Genomic DNA, 27,948 nt, shown 5'->3' with positions numbered 1-27,948 from the left:
TGAGGCAAGCATTTTGGGCAGACCACGGTAGGCATCCAAGACCAGCCTGTGCCCGGGCAACTGAAATAGGATGTGTGGTCTCTCCTTGGAGGCCTGACTGGTTTCTGACTGGAGGACCCATCCTGGGCGTTCGGAAAACCACTCTGAATCCTGACGTTGTGCTCTGACCCCACCTGTTGATGGCTCCCGACAACAGCCGACAGCGGCTCCCCCAGCAAACCCAGCAGCCCGGAGCCAGTCTCCTATCCCTATCTCTGCGTCCCATCCTTATTCGGATCACTCTTCCTCCAACGCAAAATCTAAGATCAGAGGGAAGTTCTCCAAATCACTCTGTGCTGAGCAGTTGGGCAACTCTTGAAAAACTGGATTTTAGACAGAAGGTTGCAGCAGTGACCTCTGGTGTGCCCGGAGCTAAAAGGAATGTCACTGGCTTAGTGACAGGCTTCCCTGCATCGATTGGTGTGGGGGGAACAAGAACCCCGAGTCAGGCATGAGAAGCCGGTGGGAACAGGAGGGATGTACGTGAGTGACACCGAGAGGGGCAGGAGGTGTCGGACAAAACATCTGATTTACTCTTGAAGACAAGCCTCACTGGACCAACCAAGCAACCAGACACAGCGATGAAAAGCCATGAGGAGATGGAATACATAATCAATACTTAGACTTTTTTATAGAGCCTCACTCAGAAGTCATCAGATACCAAACATGCTGAATGGGATTGTGAGTAGAAAACTGAAAGCTTATCTAGACCAGGGGGTGGCAAACTTACCCGTGAAGGGACATGGAGTCAATATTTTAGGTGTTGCGAGCCACAGGGGCTCTGCCACAGCTACCCAATGTGGCCACGTTAGTGCGGAAGCAGCCAGAGGCGGAGGCAGGAAGGAATATTGCCGCGTTCCAGTACATTGTGTAAAAGCGGCACACAGATCGCCAGGCCTTGATCTACAGCACTGGTAGGATTTCCCTTCAGTAAATGGGTTACTTAAGGGGCACCAGGGCAGCTCAGTCTGTTAAGTGTCTGCCTTCAGTTCAGGTCATAGTCCCAGGTTCTAGGGTCCTGGGATCGAGTCCCACATGGGGATGCCTGCTTGGTGAGGAGTCTGTTTCTCCCTCTGCCTGTTGCTCCCCCTGCTGTTCTGATAGGTGACTAAATAAAATCTTTAACAATAAACAAATAAATGGTATACTTAAAAAAAAAAGGTATGAATTAGTATGGGTTACCGCTGATGGCTAAATTCCATTTGTGAAACAAATTCTTCCCTGCAAAGATATTCATGGGGAAAAAAACAAATGTAAAATCCTAGTTGACCCCTGAAAACGAGTCTGAACTGCACGGGTCCACTTACATGTGGATTTTTTTTTTTTTTTTTTTTAAATACAGTAGCGGCTGTAATGTATTTCCCTTAGGATTTTCTCAACATTTTTTTCTCTAGCTCTAGTGTACGAATACAGTATGTATGTACGTATGTACTATCTAATGTGCAAAATATGTGTTAGTCGACTCTCACATGTTACTGGTCAAGCTTTCAGTCAATAGCAGACTATTCGTAGTTACATTTTAGGAAGTCAAAAGTCATTCACGGATTTTCAACCGCACTGTTCAAGGGTCAACTGTATCCAAAGTTTCTAATTTCATGTACATAATTCTAAACATTTTTTTAAAAATTTTAAATGCTGGTTTTTACGAGCCCTATTTGATTTAATCTAGCTGTAGCTTCTGTATGAAAGAACATAAGGTACTTAAGAAGAGGTGACCCCTTAATTTTCCATTCCCTGCTCACACTGTGAAAGCATTTACTACAAGGGAGGAGAACGGGTCAATGAGAGGGTGTGTTAATGGTGAAGTGTGGGGGGGTGTTACTCTAACAAAAGGGGGCGAGAGAGCAGAGGCTCCAACCAGCCTTGCTGGAGGCCAGCAAAGGCCCCAGCCCCGTGTACTCGGCCACAGCCACACTCACGTGTGCTTTTGGGCCAATCAGAGAAGCAGCCGTCAGTCCTCACCTCCACGTCGAAGAGCGTGGACCCGTAGCCTGGCCACTCCTTGATCAAGGCCATGTACTTGGCCATGGCCTGCTCCTGGCCCATTCCCTGCAGTTTCTTCCACTTGTCAATGATATTGGCCCGAGCCGAGGACACCTCCTCCTTGACCCACATGTCCAGCATCTGCTCCTCCTCCGCCTTCTGCCGGACGACGGACCCTGTCCGGAAGCTGCGCCTCAGCGTCCCCTCCAGGAAGCTCGTCCGCCTCTTCTCCAGCCGCTCACACGGGGTGAAGCTTTTGGTGGACTGGCTGATGCGGGCCTTCAGCCTCTGCAGCGAGTACACGTCCTCGAGGGGGGGCACGGACGCGTGCAGCGAGTAGTCCCCCTGCAGGTACTGGAGCCGCAGGGCAGCGAGGACCTGCAGGTTCTCTTCGGGGGCTGGGTAGTGGCCGCGGAGAACCGCTTCGTGCGCCTGAAGGAGGCAGGCGGCAGTGTTAGGGGTGCGCGACCTGAAATCCGCCACCATTTCCCTCCAGTGTTACCTTCCCGGACAGCTGCTCCCAACGCCCTCCTGCTGCTTAAAATCTCTCCCTAGCACAGGCGGCATCTAACACGTATTTCATCCCTGAAGATCTCTCTCCTCCCAGCTAGAACAGGTCTTGGCACAGGACCTCACGCAGCATGTGTCGTGGTTTCATTCCAGAGCCCCAGGAAGGAGCGGCTGCCCTGGGCATGCTGGGAAACCACCAGGCCTCACGCCCCTCCAGACCAACCGCAGACTCAGGAAGAGTGTGACTAGGTTTCATGCGTGCTCCCCCCTCCCCCGCAGAGGAACCTGTTTCTGAAAGTTCCTTCTACCTGTTCAAACATAAATGCAAATTCCACGCTGTCTTTCGGCACGTTGTCTGTATCCAGGAAGCAGTAAAGTTTGAAGTAGAATTTCCAGGGCAAGTCCCCCACCTCTGACGTGGCAGCCAGCCTACAGACAGAAGGCAAGGGAGGTTCAGAAAGCAAAAGGACAAATGGCCCTTTGGTGCCACACGGGGTTGACTTTAGATGACTCATTCCCTAACAACTGTATTTAGCCAGAAGTGAAAATCATGCTTTCATTTTGGTTTCACTTTAAGACAACAAACGGGCAGCCTTCAATTACACTGTGCTAACAAGGATTTTCTGCGGACCCCAAATTAGTACTGGCTCAACGTTAAGCTCCATGCATAGAAAAGAAACAAAGGCTCTATCTTCATTCCCTTTACTACCCCTCAAATAAAGGACAATATTTACAAAAATTGGCACAAATATTCCTGTTCAGTATAAACACAGCCTCCATCGTATCTTTTGTGCTACTTAAGGGATAAGAAAGTCCTAGATCAAACATTACAGGTCTGAGAGATATAAATGCAGTCTGAGAGTGTATGAGTTTGCATGTGTCTGCTGGCCTCTTTTGCAGCCAGTGACAAGTGAAAGGCCTAGAATCAGGAAATTCCAAGACAGTGCGTAGAATAGGGGACTGAGCAAATGGGGTAAAAGAAAAATGGTGAGCTGAACCTTCTCGGAGACCGGGGCTTTACCTAGGAATCAAGAAAAACAGGCAGCAGGGAGAGAGGAGAAATTAAATGTGCTTCCACACGAGTAAAAGAACAGGAACTCAAATGCACACTGAGAGCTGAAAACTGAAGCCGAAAGCCATCCTCAGCTTTGCTCTTAATTTATTTCATCTGCTGGCACCCCAGGGAGAAGGAACTTACTTCTCGAACTTTGCTAACACATCTGCTACAATGGTTCGGCTTTCAATGGCTTTATCGACGCTTCCGTTGTACTCAAACAAGGCAAACATGTTCCTGCTGTCCTCCATGGCCAGGCCTCTGATCAGCTTCTCCACCACCTGCAAGAGACACCCCAAGGTCTTCAGCTTCTGGTTCTGGAGTGTGGCTTCACCAGAGCCCCGAGGAAGCCACTGGCATGTGAGGGTCCAGGGAGCTCCCCCACTAACACCGTCATGTGTGGTCACCCAGAATTTCCAGAGTGCTCTTTTTCCACTGTTCTCCACATATCAGGTTTCTCTTGCCTTTGTAAAAAAAAAAAAAAAAAAAAAAAAGAGCACAGAGCATTTTGCCCACTGGTAGAGACAGATGCCGGACAAAGTTCCTGCAAACCCATACCAGCAGGAGAGGCCCACGAAAACGGAAGCCCTCTCTTTGGTCTGATACATTCATCAACTTCCAAGAAACAATGGGTTCCACTGATGTTTCTTCTTTCCATGCCAGAAGCTTTTCTGGATCCCCCTACTTCTTTTAGCCAATGGTTTTAGAATGCTAAATTTCAATTTCAAAAAAAATCGACCCATCACTGTAGATACTCATACACCAAACAGAGACCCCTTATGGCAGAGATGCTGCGGTCAGCCCACGTCCTGGCGGGCACCCCTGAGTCAGGCACACATTCTCTACTGGATATGCACCTGCTTAATTTTTGTGTCGCTACTCATCTTTGATACGTATTTTTATCTCTTTATACGTGAGTTTGGTTGTAGGTCACACCTGCTGCGCTATGCACAACACAGCCACGCGGTAGCCCACCTAACTGTGATCAGCCCTCCTGACTTCTGGGCCCCGGCAGTGAGGCGTCAGGCAGGGGCTTCTCCCTCACCTCCCCGGCCGTGGTGTGGGAGTTGATGGTGATCTTGCAGGAGCCTCCCCCGTGGCAGTACACCGTGGACGTCATTTCCTGCCTATGGATCAGAGCGTCGATTTCGTCCCGGGAAGGCACGAACTCCCTGCATTTGGTTTTCTTGAGAGATTCATAAATGAAAAGGGAGTATTTTTCCATCTCGGTTCCTGGAAACTGTTCCCGTATCCTAGGAGACAAACACTTCACTGTTAATTGCTAGACTGAGGCTGGCTGGCGTCTGGGAGCCGGGCTGCTTTCAGCACTCGGAGGGCAAAGGACTCCCCCCGAGGGGACCCCGCGTGGTGCAGAGCAAACACCGGCCACTTTCTGTGCAGGTTTTGTTTAAATTCAAATAATAATGATAAAAAAAGGTCCCAGAGAGCCAGCGCTGGGCGGGGAGCAGCTTTTGCCAGCTCACCTCTGCCGCGCTGCCCAGAGTCCCTTCTTGTACTGTGGGATGAAAACCGTTTTTCCGTGGCTCATCAGAGTCCGAGTCAGAATCTCTCTACTTGTTTGATCCAGATCCCAGTACCCAGGCCTCCCCCCTCCATTTACGCAGGTGGCAGTAATTAAATGGACTCCACATCTCGGACGTTAGGACACCACGCTGAAAGGGACCTGGTCCCTGCCGCAGCCTTGTGGGGCTCGTTCAAGGGACCCGCGCGCAGGCCCACACCAGATGTCCTCCTCCGAGCCGCAACCTGGCGCAGCCCCTGCGCGACCGCACGGCCCAGCCGTCGCCTACCTCCTCAGATGGAAGCGGAGGTACTTGAGGATCCCCCGGCTGGGCAAGAAGGTGCAGCTCAGACACGTCAGGATCTGCCAGCTGCACAGGTTGCCCACGCTGCCCGGGTGGGGCACTTTGGTGGTCTGCTTGATGAGCTGGCAGTACAGCTCGTCCCGCAGCGGGCGCAGGTCGTGGCCCGTCTGCAGGATGCCCTGGATTATGGGGATGGGGTCAGACATGGACTCCAGCTGCTGCAGGGAATTGAAGATCTTGATGGCTTCATCCTGAAGGGTGGTGTAGCCTTTGTCTTTGAGCACTAGGAGAAGCAGGACACACACACGTCTTTACACGGGGGGTCTGGACACGCTAGAATCTGAGCAGCGCGTACACACGTACACACACACACACACACGGGGAAGGGATGGAGACAGACGGTGGCTTTGTGACACGGAGCTCGCCACAACCCTAAACCTTTGAATCAGGCGAACGACGCTGTCAGAACACAGAGGTGGGCAAGTTATGCTGTTTTGTTCTATAACCGAACTCCTTCCCTCTATAAAACACTTGCTTAAAAAGTTGGCCTGTTGCTTTGTCACGCAAGACTTTGGGGATCTGGTTCTCTAGTAAATTCGGGCAACTCTGAGTTCAGAGGGAGGGTGGGCATTTCCTGACCCCCTTGACAACTGTTCTTTTAGTTCAACGAAGCTTACGTCACCACAGACACCATGTGCTGATGGGGAAGACCCAAGGAACGACCAGGGAGGACAGAACAGTGTCGGGCCGCGGAGCGCGGGTGGGACCGGGGCACTCACGGTTCAGGTTGATGTCTCCGTAGGGCAGGGGCAGCAGCGGCGAGTGCAGGGGGTGGTGCGTGTGGCGGAGGATGGGGTTCCGCTTGTAAATCTGCTCCACCACGTCGGAGTTCAGGCAGTTCTCCTTGAAAACAGAGAACCCGCTAAAGCAAGCAAGCTTACCCAAAACACACGTGTGTGCAAGAACAAAAGCCTCTGTATTCTTTCTTTTTTAAATTATGTATTTTTTAGAGAGAGCACGAGCAGGTGGGGAGGGTCGGAGGGATAGCCTCTCAAGCTGACTCCATGCCCAGAGAGGAGCCAACATTGGGGCTCGATCTCACAGCCCTGAGGACCATGATCTGAGCTGAGATCAAGAGAGTAGGAGCTTAACCGACTGAGCCACCCAGGTGTCTCAGCAATCTGTATTCTCCCACACGTGAAAGTTTTCCAGAGTCTAAAGCATCGGGAGACGCTAGACAATCTAGCATCACTAATTTCAAGCATGGGGGCACCGAGGTGGTTGCTTAAGCATCCTACTCTTGATCTCAGTTCAGGTCTCGATCTCGGGGTCGTGAGTTCAAGCCTCGCATTGGGTTAAATGCTGGGCATGGAGCCTACTTAAAAAAAATAGCAATAGTTTCAGGGCGCCTGCATTTCTCAGTAGGTTAAGCATCCATCTCTTGGTTTCAGCTCAGTTCGTGATCTCAGGGTTGTGAGCCTGACCCCAGAGTATGGCTCCATATTCAGTGGGGAGGTCGCTTCTCCTACTCCCTCTGCCTCTGCACTCTCTCGCTCAAATAAATCTCAAAAAAAAAGATATCAAGCATGATGACACCCACAATCTGCGTTTGAAGACAAATCACCAATATGCATTTTTGTCACAACTCATTCTCTTCATTTCATGTGTATGTATTTTCCCATATTACTAAAAATATTTTCCCTGGAAACTATACATACTTCAAAAAAGTAAAGTTCTTTTGCTATTTAGCCATCAGACACTTGGATCAAGTCCTGCATCGGGCTCTCTGCTCAGTGGGGGGCCTGCTTCCCTCTCTCTGACTACTTGTGATCTCTGTCAAATAAATAAATAAAATGTTTTTTTTTCCCCATTTTATTTATTTTTTTCAGCGTAACAGTATTCATTGTTTTTAATAAAATGTTTTTTTTAAAAAGAATACATTGTTTTGTTCTTTAATTGATCCTTAGTATTTTAACTGAAAATGACACATGTTGATATGTTATTAGACAGACTATTCTTCAACATGCCTGCCTTCTCTTTCCTAAAATTTAAGAGATCTCTTTGTAGAAATTCATCCTGTACTTATGCTCCTAAAATGTTAATTTGGGATTCGAAAAAGGCAAAGTTCCTTTTAGAATATTAGATAAACAGAAAAGTTGGAGGACAGGCAATGAATCATTCTATCGTGGTAATTTCCACTATGAAACTTTTTTAATAATACCCAACTGAAAGCCAGGGGGAAAAAACTTTAATTATTTCAACAACTTTGTATGGACTTAATTAGGGCAACCTAATTTTTTAAAGAGGGCTGTTTCATATTTGGAAAATTCTATTACTCTTTTTAATGACAGCTTTCAAACTAGAGATATAAGAATAGATAAAACACAGCTTTGAAGAGAAAGTTCAGCTGATGATTTTTCACTCTTTTCTCAAAACAAAAGCTTCAGAAATATATATATATATTTTAAAGATTTTATTTATTTATTTGACAGACAGAGATCACAAGTAGGCAGAGAGGCAGGCAGAGAGAGAGAGGAGGAAGCAGGCTCCCTGCTGAGCAGAGAGCCCAATATGGGGCTCAATCCCAGGACCCTGAGATCATGACCTGAGCCGAAGGCAGAGGCTTAACCCACTGAGCCACCCAGGTGCCCCAGAAATATATATATATATTTTTAAATGCCAGAAATGAAATTGCTACCATTGAGCATCCTGAGTTTCATGGAATTTGCAGTCTTGGAGAATAATGGACTTGGTGGAATTTAGCTCCAAATACCCAGAAACACATACTACTTTAGAATGCAGAGGCAGACTTGAATTCAGTGGGAAATGATATCTTACAGACATATCAGACCCTCTCCCACCTCTGCGAAGTCTGAGCTTGCCTCCTGGGTTTGAGGAGCTCATTTCCTTTGATGCAGATCGGTAAACACCTGTCTTGTGATCATTCTCAAATCTTTTCTGTCACTGTTCCAGCCTTTCCTTGGTATCAGGAGTCTATCTGGTGGATAACTTAGAGAAAGAGCAGTAAAAACAATCTGCTTGACCTGGTTCTGCATCAGGGACTGACCAGCTGTGTGACCAACGCAGCCAGAATATTCCATGTCTCTGTTTCCACTCCTGAGAAATGAGTGTGGCAATCTCTGTGCATGGCTACCATGTAATTATTCGTTCAGTGTATCCTCCCTGAGCGGTTCATCTTTATAAAAAGGAAATTACGATTTAATAAGGTCAGTGTTGGTCCAGAGACTTGGAAGTTCTTGTGAGTTTGGAGGTGCTTAATAAAGGTTCCAAGTTTTCTAGACCAACCCAGGCTGCTGGTGAATCCCCCGTGTGCTCCAGTAACTCTCAGTAAGAGAATTACTGTGTTGCTCCTAGAAGGTCCCAACCCCGGGGCTGAGGGGTGACCTGTGGCAGCAGGTCATCCCCACACAGATCACGCCAGGTCCCTCAGATGGGGAACCCTCCACCCCCAAACCACAGACCATCCTCCCTGCGTGTGCACAGCCCGGCATCTGGGTTTGCTTGGGCAGCCACACCTGCCACACCCCTGGACACAAAGTACTTTTAGTGTCAAATTTCATTTAAGTGCTCACATTTAGATTTCTAAAAGCCACGATCTTCCAAAAGAAAATTAACTGCAGGTTAGTTCTGATGATGGAATAAAAATGGAGCTTGACGGACATCTTGATGTTCCAAGGGGGGTTCTACGAGCGACGGTGACCCACCCCAGTAAGCTCGGTCCCCCCCTTACCTTGATGTCCTGGATCAGCTGCTGGGTGGGCGTGTCGATCGGGGCCTTGGTGTCCGTCACATTCTGGATGGCGCTGGACCACCTGGTGGCCTCGTTGAGCAGCTTAGTATAGAGCCGGTAGCAGTGCTTGCGACCGTACACGGTGACGTTCCAGTAGCCTGCAGCGGAGCACATGCGCAGTGGCGTCATTCCCTACCCCCAACGGAGGGCCCACGCCCCCACCGCCCAGCAAGCCAGCAGCCCCCCAGTCAACCCAGCAGCGCTCGCTGAGTTCCCAAGTGTGCCAGGCAACCCACGTATCTGCCGATTGACTGGGGGAGCTTACGGTGGAGAGGGGAAGACAAACACAAAACGATAAAACCCAGGATTAAATACATCAGTGGTAACAGGAGCGTCTGGGCAGCTCAGTGGGTGAAGCGTCTGCCTTGGGCTCGGGTCCTGGGATCCAGCCCCATGTCGGGCTCCCTGCTCAGCGGGGAGCCTGCTTCTCCCTCTCCCTGTCGCCCCGCCTGCTTGTGCACTGGCTCTCAGTCTCAAATAAATTAAAAGATAAATAAGTAAGTAAATGGCAACGTTTGTTCTGAAAGAAACAGGCATAAACTAAGTTGCTTTCAAGGCTCTGGAACCAGAGTGAAAACGCTTCCCTCCCTCCCTGACACTCCTTATCCCTTCCTGTGTTTCCTTTCCGTAGACTCTGCCTTGAGAAGAAAGCACTTTTGCCAAGCAAGCCGTCTGTGTGTCCAGAAACAAGAGGTCCTTTGGAACAGAGGATCTGTACTAAAAACAAAAATCGGGCGCCTGGGTGGTTTAGTCAGTTAAGTGTCTGCCTTGAGCTCAGGCATGATCTCAGGGTCCTGGGATCAAGCCCCACACTGGGCTCTCGCTCCATGGAAAACCTGCTTCTCCCTCTCCCTCTGTCCCTCCCCCCTGCTTATGTGCTCTCTTTCTCTATCAAATAAATTTTAAAAATCTTAAAAAAGCATAAAATCACAACCAGCAATAGAACCCAATCTAGAAAAATTTTCATAATACCGATGAGAACAAAACTAGGCTAACATGACTGCTTTTTAATCTACGAGGTTCATAAGCTCAGGGCTTAAGTCAGGACTTAGCCTTCTTGGGCTGTGTTAGGAGTCTCATGGCACAGAGATAGAAAAGATGAAAAACACAGCACAGGAAAAGCGAGCTCACCACAGGGGAATCTTTGTTTTTGTGTGATCGTCCTAAGAACATTTGTGTAACTCACGTAAGCAGGACCTCTTAACTATGGCTTTTTGTTTTTTGTTTTTGAAAGATTTTATTAATTCACTTGACAGAGAGAGAGGCAGCGAGAGAGGGAACACAAGCAGGGGGAGTGAGAGAGGGAGAAGCAGACTTCCCGCTGAGCAGGGAGCCCAATGTGGGACTCAATCCCAGGACGCTGGGATCATGACCTGAGCTGAAGGCAGACGCTTACTGACTGAGCCACCCAGGCATCCCTTTACTACGGTTTCAACACTAGGTGTCCATAGAGCTAACCACAGCTGGCTTTAGCAGATCAATTCCCTGGGTCTGAGCAGAGCCAGGCTCGCCCGGGCAGGTGGCTCTGTTACCTGTCTCTTTGAAGATCTTCTCGTCGGGAGGTACCACTGAGCAGAGGCTATTAAGGACCAACGTGCCCAACTTCAGAGCGTTCTTCTCGGAGCTCTTGTAGTAATCCAAGGAATTGTGGGTGAGCACAAACCACCGTTTTTTGAGTTTCAGTGAAGACATCTTCGGACTGTTTTTTACTTCTTTGTGCAACCACCCTGGAAAGAAAGATGAAAATGTCAATTAGAAACTATCAAGAGAAACCCCAGTACCGGGTTCTCATCTGCAGGATGCTTCCAGATAGCTCCCATTTCTTCTTATGGGCTGGAAAGGGTCACGACCATGACTTACGTGTTTTGTTTTTTTTTTTAATCATTTTCTTTATAAAGATTTTTACTTATTTATTTGAGAGAGAGAGAGACACAGGGAGAGAGGGAACACGAGCAGGGGGAGTGGGAGAGGGAGAAGCAGGCTTCCTGCCGAGCAGGGAGCCCAATGCGGGACTCGATCCCAGGACCCTGGGATCATGGTCTGAACCGAAGGCAGATGCTTAACGACTGAGCCACCCAGGTGCCCCCTTACGTGATTTTTTTAAAAGCAACTCCAGAGTCAGAACTCCTCAGAAAAGCCGCCCCCGTGGGAAACGCGGCAGTACCTAGGCAAAGGGAGACAGAGCCCCCCCCCCGCCCCCGACCAAGCCGAGCGGCGGTAGCAATCACCTCTCACAATGAACTCCTGGCCCTCCACTCTGGTGTCCCCCTTGGATCTCTGCAGCAGCGTGATCCAGTGATGCATCTCCTCTGGGGTATCCGCGTTACAGTGGAGCACCCGGTTGGCCGTGATGATCACAAACGAATTGGGTCTGGGCGACAGGGCAGGAAGGAAGCAGAGACTTAGCCCCGCCGGCAGCATCACCTGTTTGAACCAAGACCAAATGCCTTTTTCCTGGCGGGCGGTCACAGGGATTGGAAACTGCAGTGCCTTTTGTAGTTTAGGCTAAGGCAACTCTTGCTCATTTCTGCAGGATTTATTTTATGCCTCATTAACCTTTAAACTTGGAGCCACACATTCGGAAGGCCCGGGGAAAGGGAAAGATTGCTTCATGCAAAACTTTCCAGATGACACTTGGTTCGGGGAAAGCTAAATAAGGTGACGGTGGGGGAATTTTTTTTTTTCTTTTTTTTTAATGCTTCTCCAAAGTAAATTTCTTTCTGTCCCGGGTATTGCCTCGGATGATATTTCTGTGGGTCGGTAATGAAATGTCAGACACCAATAATAAAAGAAGATCAGTAAATAGGTGTAAACAGGACACCTTACACACTCGATTATGCCGGCTACAAAAAGCCACCTGGGTCCATGTGTTCAAAGCAATCGAACAAAGCCTCACTTCTCAGTCAGAGATAACATAATAATGGAAATTTACTGTCTCCCTCATCTGTCTGGCAATGGCCCATGTCTCTCCGAGGCACTTGCTCCTACTAATCCCTGCATGTAACCACCTATGCTAGGGACTAAATAATTTCTTGCAAGTTTTCAAATGTTTACAGTAGCTCTTTAAAAATAAAAGATTTTTCTAGAGTTGGTAAGGGAGAAAGGAGGGAAATTGATGGAGAGAAGGGCCTACGCAGCGATGGAAAGTTCTACGCACAGATCCTCATGTGCCCAGCCTGCTGGAGTGAAGGGGTTCGGAAGGAGACAGATGTAGACAAGGTGGGAACTTGACCCTCAGAATAAAATCTGGGCTACTGACAGGACACACTTGGTAAGGTCCCGAGCCAGGTGTAGGATGGTGTAGGGTGATCCTAGAAACCATGGGTCTATGGTTCAGAAGAGCCTCTGTCAAGGGGCAGATGGAGACTCCAGGGAATGCTGCCCAGTGGGCACCATTTTTGTTGTCAAATGGAATACATTTCTGTTCACTTTCTAAAGCTTTGCTCCTGGACGCAGAAGCCGATTTTGATTCCTACTCAGGATTCAAACAGCAGCAAAGAAAAATAGATAAATACAGACAAAGGTCAATGGTACAGACTCCCAGGGGCATCCACAAAGATGATTTGCCTTCAGAAAACAAAACCAAAACATGCCATCTTAAGGGCACAGATAAGGTGGAAATGTCAAGGAAAAATCTTTGTGGTTTAATTTATTAATACTCTACACATAAACTGCAATCAAAATCCTACTTGAGTTCAGTATTAAGTTTAGAAAGGGGAAGACACCCTTCTCTATGCTGGGATACTGTTTTGCTAAGCAGGCATTTTCTTCCTCTGGGAATCCTGGGTCAACCCCTGTATCCAAATGAAGAATATTCCTCGTGTGTGTGTGTGTGTGTGTGTGTGTGTGTGTGTGTGTAACTGAGTGTTTAAATGGGGCTTCCATGGTCTCCCCCAGCATCCCAAAGACACCCAGAGAGCAAGACTTCTGGATAATGTAAAACTGGCCATGAAGAAAGCCGCCTGGGACTGAGCAGGTGTCAACACGCAGCCCTGAATCATTTCATGGCCCAGGAAAGACAATGGCCCAGAGGCAGAGAGGGCTGGGGGAGACTGCAGATTACTAATTCCTTCTGCTGAGAGTCGCATCCCAACTTACCGATCGGGGCTGTCGGAGGCGCATACGGAATCAATCAGCCCCACATCCAACGTGCCCTGGAAAGGAGCAAAAATCGGGGGAAGAGAATCATATCAGTAAAACACACATGACCATGACCTCCTTCAGGTTATGGCTCTCTAAAGCAAATAAACACCTTTGTGTTTGCTAAAAAGCAAACACACACTTCTCCTTTCTGCGTTAACTGTAAAATAATAGTTATCTAAGAAAGGTCCCCTTTCTGGTGGTGAGGACCGCCTCTAGACAGGGCAGAATCTACAGCTCTCTCATTAAAAAAAAATATAAATTAATCTTTGTCTGTTTTTAGAATACTTTGGAAAGTATTTCAAACTTCTCTCAACAGTACAAATTTTCTGACTTACACTAGGATCCATCCCTAAATTTAGACTTAGACCCCACTAAGAGACTTTGATCTTTCGTTGTTCTTAGAAGAAAAGAAAACTTGATTTCTAAAATACGACCGTATGGTTCTGTATGCGTCCAGGATAGATGAAGATCGGAAGAACACGAGTCGGAATTCCTGAAGTCCTTTGAAGGAAGGTAGGATGTCCTTCCAGGATTTCATGTAACTCGGAATTTTCTTTTTGGTCCTTTTAATGGTTTAAAGCGGGAGGACTGGAATCTATTACTACTTATGATCGTTTTCTACTAATTGTTTTTCTGCATGATTTTTAAAACATTCCTTTAATTGTTACACTTTTACTTAAGGTTGTCTAGGAATTCCCGGGCCTCTCGCCTCCCTGGGGGCATCTCCCTCCGCCCCACGACGCCCACGCACCACAGCGTTTTGCGGGTTCGCCTGCTCGTCGTGCATCTCCCGGATCTCCTGGTCGGTGGACGCGTGGACCTGACTCAGCACACTGAACCACTGGCTGTGGGAAGGACAGAGAGACTGTCAAGGAGGGGCTAGCTGCTGGATGGGCACCGCGGTGACCGATGCCCTTCTCCGCATTCTCTGTGAAAATGACATTTCCTTTAGCAATTTCGTTTTTAATCTGCCGACACTCCTCACGGGGTAAATGTGGTTTTCATGCTACCGATGGGCAAAGGTCGAAGAAACAGGCAATGCCTTTAGCTACGGCCGTTGCAGTTTCAGATCAACGGGAGACCCTCTCCTCCAGCTGCCCCAGACTTCGGGACACTGAATAATGAGGATAATGAAATCCTCAGTTCCACCCCAAACACTTATATATCAAGGACCTTTATTGAAGGTATTATCTATAACCTAGGGAATATTCAAGCGCCTTTTCTTTCTTTAAAAATAGGGGTGCCTCCATGGCTCAGTCGGTAAAGTGACTGGCTCTGGCTGGGGTCATGACCCCAGGGTTCTGAGGTGGAGTCCGACATCTGGCTCTGGGCTCAGTGGCGAGTCTCCTTCTCCCTCTCCAGAGCTCTGTGATCTCTAGTTTTTACTTTCTCTCAAATAAATAAATAAAATCTTAAAAAAAAAAAAAGTCAATTCCAAGGTAAGAAGGCCAATGATGTTGGAGTACCATCTCAGGATGTCCACTGAGGTCAGTCTTCCCTACGCACTTCCAGGATGGGGTGTCTGACCACCTGATAGGATTTCTACCTAAGTAAGAATAAACCCATAGGAGAGCTGCAAATAGAAAACGATTGCCTGAGTAGAAAGTGGAATGCTATTTTGACCCGAGAACTCTTCTATTCTCAACCCAAATGAGTTTTCTCATCTGCAGCCTCATTAGAATCAGACGACAAAGGAAAACAGGTCAACCCCAGAAAAGTCAAGCTGAACAAAAGTTATCATGGAACTAGGAACACAATACAGGCTTGAGCAAAATGACCACAAATAGCCACATGTGTCTATCCGTCCATCCATCCAATCCAACACTGATCAAACAACTCTAAAAGGCAGGAGGTGCCAAACGTGAGATGCCAGGGACAGTCCTCTCCTGCAGCGGCTGGCAAGACATATAGATACGCTCCCGATAAGAGTACTTGGTGTCTATGACGGGATACTTAAGCCAAAAATGTGTACCTATATAGAAGCGCAAGTCATGTATCTATAGCAAAGCACTAAAATCTGTCTCCCGTGATTCCTAAAGGAGAAAAATGTGACCAAGAGCTTGAAAATACGCAGTGTAGGGCGCCTGGGTGGCTCAGTGGGTTAAAGCCTCTGAACTTCGGCTCAGGTCATGATCTCGGGGTCCTGGGATCGAGTCCCGCATCGGGCTCTCTGCTCGGCAGGGAGCCTGCTTCCTCCTCCTCTCTCTCTCTCTGCCTGCCTCTCTGCCTACTTGTGATCTCTGTCAAATAAATAAATAAAAATCTTTAAAAAAAATAAAAAAAAAAAAGAAAATACGCAGTGTATACAGAGTCCCAGGGAAACGGGAAACATCTCAATATAAATTTGTTTCATCAATTCTAATTAACTCAAAGTCAAGACTTAAGCCACTGCTTTATGAAGCTCAAAAATGTTTCCCAAATCCAACATTGAAAACCACACATTCAAGACGTAGGCCACATGGGATCACACACACACACACACGCACACAAATAAAATTTGCTGGGCTCTCATTCTATTCAGGTGACACCCTTAAATTGACAAATTTCTCCTCCTGAGTCAGATTTAGCCCGACCTGAAAAGGAATTTTTAAAAACATGTTTTTAAAAACATGTCACTGGCCAAGGGAAGAAGTTCTCAGTTAAATTACTGCAAATGTTGGGGCCCCTGGATGGTTCAGTTGGTTAAGCATCCAGTACTTGATCTCATCAGCTCAGGTCTTAATCTCAGGGTCAGGAGTTCAAACCCCACACAGGCCTCAGCGTGGAGCCTACTTGGGAAAAAAAAAAAAAAAAAAAAAAGCCCCCAATGTTAAATTTAGCAAGTTCATTATGGCCTAAAACAGAGAGGATGGCTCTGGAACGCCGGGCCTGTAATTCAGCTGGAAAGCCGTGGGCATTCCACAGACCACAAACAACCACGGGCAGTCTCTAGGAGTCCCAGATGGAATGACAGGGCTGTAATTCTAGGTTTGCTTGTTTTTCCAGTCTGCGTCATAATTTATGGATGCAAGCATGGTTTTAGTTTGTTCCCATGGGAAGAATTATTTTCTTTGCCCTTAAAGCTGCTCCCATGGCGCTCTATGGACTCGGACATCCAAAGGGCAGAGGGGTAGCTCTGAAAGGCACTGAGAATTCATTGCAAGATCTAAATGACTTCAGAGGTCAGAAATAAAGGATCTAGGCCAAAGATGCTCTCCGGCCGTGCTCAGAGGAGAAGACAGATACCTCCCAACACAGCCCTGTGGCTCCTAAAGCAGCAGGAGAAACAGATGCTTTGCCCTGCCTCATCCAGTGTGTGGCTGTGTGATCTATCACCCCGGGGGGCAGACAGCAGCTCCCCTGTTTTCCCACATCTCCCCAGCACGAGGATGGGACCCTGGGGTCCGGGAATGTGAGACCACTCGATCGAGCCAATGGACACTGACCCCACTGTCCTTTGAGCTCAGTCAAAAAATTAAGCTCCTTAAGAAATGTAAGAATCGTAATGCCTCCGTTCAGTGAAACTGAGCTTTTGTGACTTTACCAATGATACTCCTCTTTGTCACGTCTGAGTCTCCTACTCTGTAAAATGCAGGTCACAGTGATAACGGTAACAACGCTATTAACCTTGTAGGGCAGCTGTGAGAATTAAATGGGCTACTCTATGTGAAGCAAACACAAGCTATGCTCAGAAGCTTCCAGAAGGTGGGCTTTCGGCTCTGTGTGGTTGCATGATTTACATACAGTGCTGGGGACAACAAAAGCCGGAGCCAAGATAACAAGGAGTCTGTCTAGTGGCATTCAAAGCTGGAAATCCTGGTCCTTGTGTGGTTCTTGGACACCTGAGCCCTGTGACAGGTTCCCCAGGGGACGAGTACGTCCATCTCATGACTCGGTTCTTCACCCGTCTTAACAGAAAAGCCCAACTAGACAATCAGGTGCAGTCTCTTCAGAGCCGGTTGGGTGGCGGCCAGGCCTCGGCGGGAGCGAGGATGTCGTCTGCGGGCAGCCAACGGCTGTGCCTCACCTGGCATCTTCTGGGGACTCGGCGATCAGGTGGAAGGTCCTATCGGCCATGATGATGTCGATCCCATTCTCTTTGCTGGTGTTATCGATGATCTCTCTGCAAAAGCAGCAACAGCAGCAAATACAAATCAGGACCACAGAATCCTTAAGAGTGAGCAGGAAAAGCCACTTCACCGAACTGATGACGGAGCTGGAAACTGTAACCAAAAGATCAAACACCCACTTTGGCCTTGCCTTTTTTTTTTTTTTTAATGATGAAGATCCCTATGGCCTCAGGCTGGGGGTCGGCGTTGGGGGAAGGCTGGCCGGGCTCCTCTCTGCTTTCAGAGAGAGGAAGGCTCAGGCCCGGATAGGTGTTTCCAGACTATTCGAGGGAGTCTCTCTCCGCACTCCGCCCACCCAATGCCTGCCCCCGCTAGGGCCCTGGAAGGCTTGGGGCAGCCGCCCCCCACCTGGCCTGCACCCTCAGCTCATTACGCTACAACGGGAGAACCCCTACAAGGTGACGAGCATGGCTTGAGCTCTTCCCCAGTTCCTCATGGCCTCCCACCACAGCTTAAGGCCTCGGTTGACACCTGTGACATTCTCCACCTCGTATGGACACATTATTTCCGCTGGGGTGAAGAGCAGGGTTTGGGTGTCTCTGGATCTCAACAGCATCTTGCTCTCATCTCAACATGCCCTAAACAACACTAGAGGTGTAAAATCGGAGGCCCAGATTAACACGATGAGGGGAAAACAGAAGCAGATGCTGGCATGGAGCCAGAGAGGGTCCAATGGTTGATGAAGAAGGGTCTTGGGGAAAAGCCAGCTTTGCTCTGCCGACTAAAGTAGTGTGACTCTTCACAGTTCAATGTGCCTTTTACAGCTGCACAACTACACAGTCTAACTGGTTAGAAAAAATAAGTATCTTAGAACTAGAATCCCTGAGACGAGATACAATATTTTTAAAACTCAAGATGGTGAGGGGCACCTGGGTGGCTCAGTGGGTTAAAGCCTCTGCCTTTGGCTCAGGTCATGATCTCAGGATCCTGGGATTGAGCCCCGCATCGGGCTCTCTGCTCACTGGGGAGTCTGCTTCCCTTCCTCTCTCTCTGCCTGCCTCTCTGCCTACTTGTGATCTCTCTGTCGAATAAATAAATAAAATCTTAAAAAAACAAAAAACAAAAAACCTCAAGATGGTGAGAATTCCTAGAGCAGTCCCTTTCTGAGCAGGAAGCAAGAGGTGACAGATGGGCAGGAATGGGCCAAGCTTCGGGTCATGGTGTTCCCTGAGCAGGACTCCAGGGAAACTGTCTAGACCACATTACCCTGGACTGGCCACTCTGCCTCTCTGGAACTCGGCGACCTTGTGTGTAAAATGAGAGGGGAGATGGTGATCTAGCTGGAAGCAGGGTGGCGGGTGGGGGCTGTTTCCTCCGGGGTGGGGCCCAGGGACTTGCACTTGTAAACGGCTTCCCTGGAGAGGGAGTGATGATATTGTCAGGGTCACGATGCACAGAATCTGGGAACTCTGTAGGATAAATGCGGCAGCATCTTCAATGACAGCGAGTGCGTGAAGAAAATGATGGGGTTGTGTATTGTTGTATAAATTACGAGAGACTCGGGAGATCTGTTGCTGGAGGAGAAACTATAAGCCTTAACAAGAGCACTTTCACCTCCATGGACAAGACAACTGGGGAAATTTGAACAATGACTGGAGTTCGGATGATTGAGAAGTTCATGTTATTTATTTATTATAATGTGATTCTATATTAAGAGTCTTAAGCGCTATGTGTATATTAAAATATTTGGAGGTAAAATTCTGATGTCAGGACCTTGCTTTACAGAATATGGCCTGTAGGGGGAGCAGTGTGGGTGGGATTAGCGTTGAAACACCCGCCGCGGCGTCAAGTGGAAAGTCAAGTGGAGTCAAGAAAGTCAAGTGGAAAGTCGAGGAATGAATACGTGATTTTGTTGTATTCTTCCGCCTACTTCTGCATAGGACTGAAATTTTCTGTAACAAAACATTTCAAAATAGAGTGGATACTTTTAATTAATGTCAATAAAAAATCTTAATGTGGTGGAACCCTTACAACTCCTTGCCCTCCCTCTGCGGAACAAGACAGAAATGGCCAAGGCAGAGCTAAGGTCTCCTTAAAAACTGTAATTTTCTCAAAGCACCTGGAGAAGAGGGCACACAGAGCAGCACAGAGCAAGGTGCACGAGGACTATATATTCATTTCCACCAGGGAAAGTCCCTCTCTGCCCTCCTCCTACCAGCTTCCTGGCAGTTGTGGGTGAGCCTTCTGCGGGGCGAGAGGCAGAAGCTGTGTCATGCTCTGTAGATTTCTTGCAGGATTTAGTCTTACTGCCCCCCACACCCATGCCTGTGCTGGATGGAGCAGGGGCTCCTGGCAAACCCGAGGGGCAGCCCGGAGAAGCCCAATACTCTGCTATCCGGATTTCATTATTTGCCCTTAAAATTAAATGCCTAGAACACCCTCCTTGTTTAACCTCCCACACTTCCTAATAAATCATGTTCTACAAAAGTAGATGTTGTCGATGCTGATTAGAAACAACATGCCATTTTCAGGTCTCGTGACTTCAGGAGTTCATCTCCTGTCTCAAAGCTTATTTTACCCATTTTCTAAATATGGTGACTGCTTGGTTTTGAGTGGAGTCATGGCCACAGGTTATCCCCAAACCTTTAATGCGTAGCATCAAGATACCCAGCTGCTGCTAAGTCCAACAATTTCCTGCAAACCTTAATGTTGAACCCAAATAAAGGTCCTCAATAGTCCAGTGCTTTGGTTCTATAAAAGGGTGGCAGAAAAAGGGGGTGTGTTGGATTCAAAGCCCGGTTCTGTTCCTCTCATTGCTGGGAACGATGGCTGGAATATCCTACGTGGGTAAAAAATAAACGATTCTTTTCGAAAAACATCTCTAAGGTGTAGGATATTCAAAAAGTTAAAAGAAAATGAAGGTAGTCAACAGTTATAATCTTCCAGTTACAAAATAAGTCCCGGGACCATCATGTACTGCATGAAAGAATTAGTTAAGAATACAGTGTCGCCGATTTGGAAAGTGCTGAGAGTTGATCTTAAAAGCTCTCATCACCAGAAAACACATCTGTTAACCGTTTGTGGGGCCGGATGTTAACTGGACTCCCTGCAGTGATCACTTTGCCAGGCACCCAAAGGCGGAGTCACTCCTCCGTCCATCTGAAACTTACATGCTGTCTGTCAACAACACCTCAAAAACTAAAAAAACCCCAACACCTCCAGATGGGCAGTCTGGTTTCCCCTTAGCCATCCGCTGTGGTGTGCTGACCAATAAAGGAGAAAAAGGTTCTTGACTCACTGTTGAAGATTCGCGGTCCCTGCATACAACAATCGCACCCCCACCAGGACCAGCGGGCACCTGACCGAGAGCCACGGGTCTGAACGCGACCGCGAGAAGTGAACGGTTCACAAAGGCCTTGCCCAGGCCCCCTAACAATTTGATCGGCTCGCGTGAATGACCCGGACGCACTCGACACCTACTACGAGCCACTGCTTCAAAGACCGCGGGCCAGGTGCCTTTGGAGGCATTGAGATGAACGACCCAGCAGCCCCAGAGCACCACCCAATGGGACCCCTCCAGGGTCGTCAACATACTTGGCCGTCCGGACTTCCAAGGTGCCTTTGAGCTTGTCCTCGCTGTCGTTTTCAAAATACATGAGCTTGGACTGGCGGAGGACGAACCAGCGCTTCTTCCAGTTCCTCCGGGACAGCGTGGAGGAGCCGCCGCCTTTTTTGTGCAGCCAGCCTTGCTTGAGGGCCTCCTGCTTGGAGCGGAACCACAGGAAGGTCTCGTCCTTGAGGACGCACCAGCGGCGCTTCCAGGAGTTCATTAAGCCACCTGTCCCCCAAGATCGGGGAGGAAGGGGTTTGAGAACAGTCAGTCACGCTGCGGGACCCTAGCGCCGGAGGCTCTTAAGGTTCAGCCTGTCCTCTTTACTTTGTCCCACCACCCCCCGCCCCCCCGCAGACACCCCTCGACAAAGCATGACGCCTGCTGGCTTGTGTTCAGGGGGCAGCGGGGAGACGCCACCCGGGCTTGGTCAGATTGCACAGCAATGCTGTCCCTTTCTGGTCTCCAAAGTAGCTCCTACTCAGCTGAGCAATCCTGGGGAGGCGCTGACAGAAACACAGACCATGCGCCGACCCTGTAGCCCTGGGATGAGTCGAGAGCCACGGGGCCTGAACCATTTCGGAGGGCATGGATCCTGCTTATCTCCAAACGCCCCAGAGAGGAGAAATTAGTATAAAATGGTGTCAAAGTTTATACACATTCCTTCTTCCTTATTTGGTCAATGGGGAGGAGTGGCTTAAAATTTCCATAGGAAGATAAAATTGGGCTTTTTTGGGTAAACACTTTTTTTTCAAAAGAAATATCTGAAAATCGTTTATATGTAAAAAGTGTTAAGATTTAGAACATGAAGCAACTGAATTGTGACTGGGCCTTAAAAATGAGAATTAGCTGTCATTTATTTAGTAGAAAACTTTTTTAGAAAGAGAAGTAAAACAAGGATATACCTATATCTTTTACAAGATAAAAAATAGTTCTAAGGGGGCACCTGGCTGGCTCAGTTGGTACAGCATGTGACCCCTGATCTCGGGGTTGGGTGTGCAGGTCCCATGTTGCATGTACAGATTACTTCAAAATAAAATCTTTAAAAATTCTTCTAACATTTTTCTGGCAGAGAACTATCTTAGGGTTCTAGATTTCCCAAGGACGGTCACAGATGACATTGTAACCACCACCAAGCAAAAAAATCTCTTAACGAGTGCACTAAGGCACAAGGCATCTACTTCAGTCACTTATTGTAACGAGATGAGTTACTTGTTTTGATCAGCCAGTCCTAAAAACAAGGCACAGGTGAACACGGGTCCTGGAAGAAGGAAACGCTCTCTTCTCTTCTCCAGATTCGAGATAACTTGAAAACAGACCTTCTCAGATTAATTTCTTCAACGATCGCTTCAGTGACTGTAGATCTAAACCTCACACTGAAACAAATGAGGCAACGACAACACTATCTGGGGTCTGGCGTGCAAAGGCACTTGCTTTCATTGGACACACCGATGCCCCTTCTTTCTCTGGGAGGGAGAGAGAGTGTAGGGGGAGAGGGCGAGGGAGAAAACAGATTCCCCACTGAGCAGGGAGCCGGATGGGGGCTTAGATCCTGATGGGGGCTTAGATCCTAGGACCTGGGATCATGATCTGAGCGGAAGGCAGACGCTTAACTGACTGAGCCACCCAGACGCTGTCCCCACCCCGGCACCCACCCCATGCCCCTTCTTAAACCTAAATAAAGCACTGTCTGCTCTCTTGGCTGAGAAGTCCAGGACCACGCCACACTCCAGGGAGGTTTCCTAACAAACTACAAACTTGCCAAGGGCTACCCGTAGTAATCTGGGTTTCTCAAAACAAGCCCAGAGGAAACTGCAGTACAAAGTCATTCTATGATCTTACTGTCTCAGGTAATAAAGGTTAATGCCATCGTATGAGGCTTCTGGTGGTGGGCACCGAGCACCGTGTGCAAGTACTAATTCATGATGTCGTACACTTGAAACTAAGATAACACTGCATGTTAGTTCTATGTCGATTAAAAACACGGTTTTACATGATCAAGGTTATTCACGGTTGTTTCGAAGATACAGATTACACCCGTCATCGCCACAGTCATCATCCGGAGATTTTTCACTCTGTTGCTCTTAGGTTAAGAATGGGACTCACCCCCCGCTATCCGTCTCCAGTTCTGGGTGCTCCCTTCATACATCATCATTTAGAGAATCTGATCAAAGCTATTAATTTCCAAACTGCAAGTCCTTTAAGGAGACTATTGGGCTGCTGAAAATGCATTTATGCTCATAAAATATAATCTGGTGGTTATATTTTATCATTGGTTTCTACGACATGTTTGGTCACAACTTTATAAATACTTTATTAAAGATTAAATGATGATGCGTCAAAGATTAGAAGGTGATGCATTCACACAATCACTTGTTTCATTCAGAGGAGTTTGCCGAAAACTCACTTGTTTACCTCCTTGGGCTCTGCATGCTTCAATCTTAAGATTTTAATGCTCTGAATACATATTTTTTGTAATCTTATTTGTTTTAATCAGATAATTATGTAATAAATCAATGACGTTATCAGAGTGACTTATAGGGACTTCTAAAGCTAACATAGAGAACTAGAATTAAGTTAGGGGTGGGGGAAATACTACTAATAAAAAGCTTAGGGGCGCCTGGCTCAGTCGGTTAAAGCCTCTGCCTTCAGCTTAGGTCATGATCCCAGGGTCCTGGGATCAAGACACACATCGGGCTCTCTGCTCCGCAGGGAGCCTGCTTCCTCCTCTCTCTCTCTGCCTGCCTCTCTGCCTACTTGTGATCTCTGTCTGTCAAATAAATAAATAAAATCTTTAAAAGAAAAAAAAAACCTTATATTTATTCTGAGACATGCATGACAAAAATTTTAAAATGCTCTGATTGGATGGTTCTTAGGTTAAGTCCCAATTTGTGACTAAATTTTGCTTTTTCTGAGTAGTCTAGTGAACCCTTGATTACTCAGTTCGAATTTTTCCATCTTTTTCATTCCAGCACTCCTATAAGAATTTCCAGCAACCAGTGACTTCAGGTAATAGGAAGGTCTCCCCTAAAACCTGGCGGGGTTTCCCTGAGCACCTTGGGGATCTGGGCTTGAGAACAGCAGACCTTGACAAACCAGTGACCGGATACTTGCAGCTAGACTGATGTTGAACATAGCGGGTAGGCGCTGGGGCAACAGTCAAAAAAGAAAAAAAAAAAAAAAAAAAAAGAAATCAAATAAAAATGAAAAGAAAAATGTAAGAATGTAAGTGAAGAAGAATAGGAAAACAATTAAGGAGGACAAGTGCTATGAGAAAAGATAAATATGCCAGTAGGAGAGAGAAGCAAAGTCAAAGCACGGAAGACACAGGGAAAGGGAACACAGAATGAAAACTTTTTCATGGACGGAAAGAGAAGGAAAGGCAAAGCCAATGAGGAGAGATGGCGGCGGAAAAGAAAGCGAGGAAGAGTCAGGAAGACAAACCTGTGACAGAACCATGGGGAAGGGGAAGGAAAGCAGAAGGGGCAGAGTGGAGGGCATCAGCAGCAGACGATGGTTCTGGTTATCCCTGCCCATCCCCCAGATCTGGACCCGCTCCCTCATGTACCCTGGAGCCGTGCGAGAAACCAGACAGACCGTTCTTTCAGAGATCCATGGGAAACTCCTGCCAAAACCTGGTGACGACAGTGGCTTTTCATGGTCCTCGTCACCGATTTAGAAGTCAGAGTTGAGGAGCGCCTGGGAGGCTCAGTCGGTTAAAGTGTCTGACTCTTGATTCGGCTCAGGTCATGATCTCAGGATTGTGAGATCGAGCCCCACATCGGGCTCTGCGCTGAGCATGGAGCCTGCTTCAGATTCTTACACTCCACTCCCCCCCAACCCAGCCAAATAAAAAAACTTAAAAAATAAAATAGAAGTCGGAATTGAGGACACGAATGAGGCAAGACCACAAGGTCTTAATTAAGTTCCTTTCTAAAAGGAGCATGCTTTGACGCCCTTAAATATTAAGGGCCAATGAAAGACAGTCAAAGTTTAATAGCTGTCGAAATACACAACCCAAATCCTCGTCAGGAAGGCAGGGTAGACAGCAGGTGTCATAAGCAGCCAAGGCAAGTGCACCCCTGGCTCAGATCGTTACTTTTCTCCGATGTGGAGGAAACCCTTGTAGGTTCTCTAACGCTCCCGTGGAGGGAACAGTGCAGCTTACCATCACAACAGGCTACACCGACTGCAGCAGAAGCATGTGTGTGAGAGAGAGAAAGGAAAGGAAAGGAAAGGAAAGGAAAGGAAAGGAAAGGAAAGGAAAAGTGTGTTTGGGGGAGGGGAGGAGGAGGTGTAGGAAGAAGGAACAGAGCACAGAAATGAGATGGGGTGGCCAGAGAGGAGACAGGGCCTGAAGACAGTGACAGTGGCTACGTCCCCTGTCCTAACGCTGCGAGAGCCTGAGCAGCGTTCTTCCTGGTATGATCTCCTCACCCATGGCGTCCCCCATTCACCTCAGAGGAACTAACACCACGTGAGCCATGGAGAGGGTCCTTCCCGGTCTCCCTCAATCAGCCTCGGTGAACACCAAACCTCGGCAGTCCATCACTCTACCTCCCCCCGCCAGGGGCCCTGGGGACACGGGTCCTACCTTTCATGTAGAGAAAGCTGTGGAAGTAAGGCAGGGTGACACAGCTGTACACGGAGTCGCGCCGGTAGGAAAGCTCGTCGTCTGTATCAAACCTGGAATCAAAGTCCTCTTCGCTGTCTTCAAACTGGACAAGAGGGAGAGAGCCAACCGTGAGCCAAACAGGAAAAGCAAAAAAATGCCCAGCATCTGTCAACACTGAAAAAAATAAATCTGACAGAAGCAACAGGAGAATTCATACCATTCACAACACGGGGTGGTCAAGAATGACAAAATACTGACCCGTGAGGTCAAATGATCCATTGACTGGATACCCCGTGAGACACACTTATTTTTCCAAAGGCTGTGCTAAAAACACGGCTGTTCAAGGGTAGAATTTTAACCAAACCATCCAAGAGTTAATTTCCTTTAAATCACTATGATAGGGGTGCCTGGGTGGCTCAGTGGATTAAGCCGCTGCCTTCGGCTCGGGTCATGATCTCAGGGTCCTGGGATCGAGCCCCACATCGGGCTCTCTGCTCCGCAGGGAGCCTGCTTCCTCCTCTCTCTCTGCCTGCCTCTCTGCCTACTTGTGATCTCTGTCTGTCAAATAAATAAATAAAATCTTTAAAAAAAAAACACTATGATAAAAATACCTTCAAGTCTCAGAAAATCAAGGGGATATTTAATGCACAGCCAATGGGAAAAATAAAAGTCAACTATAAATAAACCCATGGGCTGGAGAGCGCGTCTGGTAAGGCATCAAGGAGGGCAGACGCAGGTAGAACACGCTGGGGAGGAGACGGTGAGGCCTCCGGAATGTTGGTTCTCCCTTCTCCGGTGTGCCCTTGGCCCTTCTAGTTCTAATTTAGGGCGGGCCTTAATTCCCTACCTGCTGGGAAGCTATGACAGATAGGGCTTGAGTTTCCATATACAGAGCCCGTTTTCTTAGGTGATTCTGGGCTCTGTGTGCACACCAAGGCTCCATTTACTAACCGATTGCTTTTGGCCAGGAAAGGGGTTTAGGATCCTCTTCAAGACCTGAGTCTGAAATCTCGACTGCCCCGGGGCACAGATCACAGACAAGGTCCCTCCCCCGTCCCCCCCGCCGTGCGGGGCGCACTCACGGAGGACTGCGCCCCTTCGGAGCTGAAGCGGTACGCCCCGGAGCTGTTGTAGGTCCCCACGGAGCAGCGGTAGTCCGGGGACCACTGGCTGCCGTACGAGTTGGAGAAGGTCACGCTGCTGCCCGAGGTGATGGCGCCGTCCTCATAGTCGTCCTGGTCGTAGTCGTAGTCGCCGTCCGGGGAGGGGAGGCCGCCGCCGCTCTGGGGCACGCAGTAGGTGGGCTCCCCGGGGGACGAGCCGCGCTCCGACGGGGCCAGGAGCACCGTGCTGTCCGCGCTGGGGCTCGTGGGCACCACCGTGTCGTTCATGTAGGGGTCCTCCTCCGACGACTCGTCGCTCGTGCGGATGCCGCTCGTTCGCTGGTCCGAGTGGCCGTGCTCGCTGGGGTTGGGTGAATCCTTGAAGGCGTCGTCGTCGGCCTCGAAGCCCTCGTCCACCTCCTCCTCCGGGTAGGGTTGGCTGAAGTTGAAGCTGGGCTTCTCGGCGCCCGCGCCCTCCGCCGGCTCCCCGAGCTCGGCCGCCACCTCGCTGCCCACCGACAGCGAGCGCTCGATGTTGCGGACGCACTCGTCGATCTCGTCGAAGTTGAGCGACTCCAGGAACTCCTGCGCCGCCCTGCACGCCTCGTCCTCCAGCCTCCTGAGCTCCTCGTCCCGCAGCTGCTGCAGCTTCTGCAGTGACGCCTCGGTCAGGGACAGCTCCTGCCGCTCCTTCATGCGCTGCAGGTCCTCGATCTCCTTCTCCAGGCGGAGGATCTCCTCCACCTGCTTGTTTTCCTTCTGCTTCTCCAGGTCCCGGCGCAGTTCCGCTTCCCGCTGACTCTTCTGCAAGGCGTCCAGCTCTCGCTGCTTCCTGGCGGCTTCCTCCTGGGCAGGAGAGGAAGGGAGAGGTCAGCAACCACCACCAGGACGAGCATCGCTGCTTCTTCCCAATGAAGAACCGCGCGGAGATGTGCTCTCTATGGGCTGAACTGTGTGCCCCGTCCTCGGAACTGATACTGAAGCCCCATCTCTGGAAACACAGAATGTGTTCTTTGGAAACAGGGCTCTTAAAGAAGGGGTTACGTTAGAGTAAGACCACGAGGTGGGCTGTAACCCCATCTGCCAAGTCCTGGCAGGTCGAGGAGATCGGGACACACATACACACACACACACCAGGGAGGCATGCACACAAAGGCAAGACCATGGGAGGAAACAGTGAGAAAGTGGCCACGTCCAAGCTAAGG

General features: G+C 48.7%; 1 protein-coding gene and 1 long non-coding RNA gene across 3 annotated transcripts in view; one reads left to right on the top strand and one right to left on the bottom strand.

The window, feature by feature from the left end:
• The window catches only part of LOC123938266, a 42,676-nt gene extending 28,493 nt beyond the window's left edge, over positions 1-14,183 (top strand). The window contains exons 3-4 of the long non-coding RNA XR_006817699.1: positions 13,769-13,879; positions 14,048-14,183. This is a non-coding gene — a long non-coding RNA (uncharacterized LOC123938266). The remainder of the gene's footprint in view (positions 1-13,768; positions 13,880-14,047) is intronic.
• The window catches only part of MYO10 (myosin X), a 216,753-nt gene that overhangs the window by 3,007 nt on the left and 185,798 nt on the right, over positions 1-27,948 (bottom strand). Inside the window, exons 25-39 of one of the 2 annotated variants that reach the window (XM_045999501.1) lie at positions 26,723-27,589; positions 25,620-25,743; positions 21,010-21,253; positions 17,373-17,468; positions 14,118-14,211; positions 13,322-13,377; positions 11,452-11,594; positions 10,756-10,950; positions 9,164-9,321; positions 6,192-6,312; positions 5,398-5,695; positions 4,632-4,839; positions 3,731-3,867; positions 2,841-2,961; positions 2,002-2,454 (exon numbers count right to left, since the gene is read on the bottom strand). In XM_045999501.1, coding sequence (XP_045855457.1) covers positions 2,002-2,454; positions 2,841-2,961; positions 3,731-3,867; positions 4,632-4,839; positions 5,398-5,695; positions 6,192-6,312; positions 9,164-9,321; positions 10,756-10,950; positions 11,452-11,594; positions 13,322-13,377; positions 14,118-14,211; positions 17,373-17,468; positions 21,010-21,253; positions 25,620-25,743; positions 26,723-27,589 — 3,315 coding nt within the window. Of the gene's footprint in view, positions 1-2,001; positions 2,455-2,840; positions 2,962-3,730; positions 3,868-4,631; positions 4,840-5,397; positions 5,696-6,191; positions 6,316-9,163; positions 9,322-10,755; positions 10,951-11,451; positions 11,595-13,321; positions 13,378-14,117; positions 14,212-17,372; positions 17,469-21,009; positions 21,254-25,619; positions 25,744-26,722; positions 27,590-27,948 lie in introns of both variants that reach the window. The other variant, XM_045999500.1, reaches the window with a different exon arrangement.

Source organism: Meles meles, chromosome 3, assembly GCF_922984935.1.
Source record: "Meles meles chromosome 3, mMelMel3.1 paternal haplotype, whole genome shotgun sequence".
NCBI lineage: Eukaryota > Metazoa > Chordata > Mammalia > Carnivora > Mustelidae > Meles > Meles meles.
Note: the sequence above shows the minus strand (reverse complement) of the source record. Positions and strands in the feature narration are given on the sequence as shown.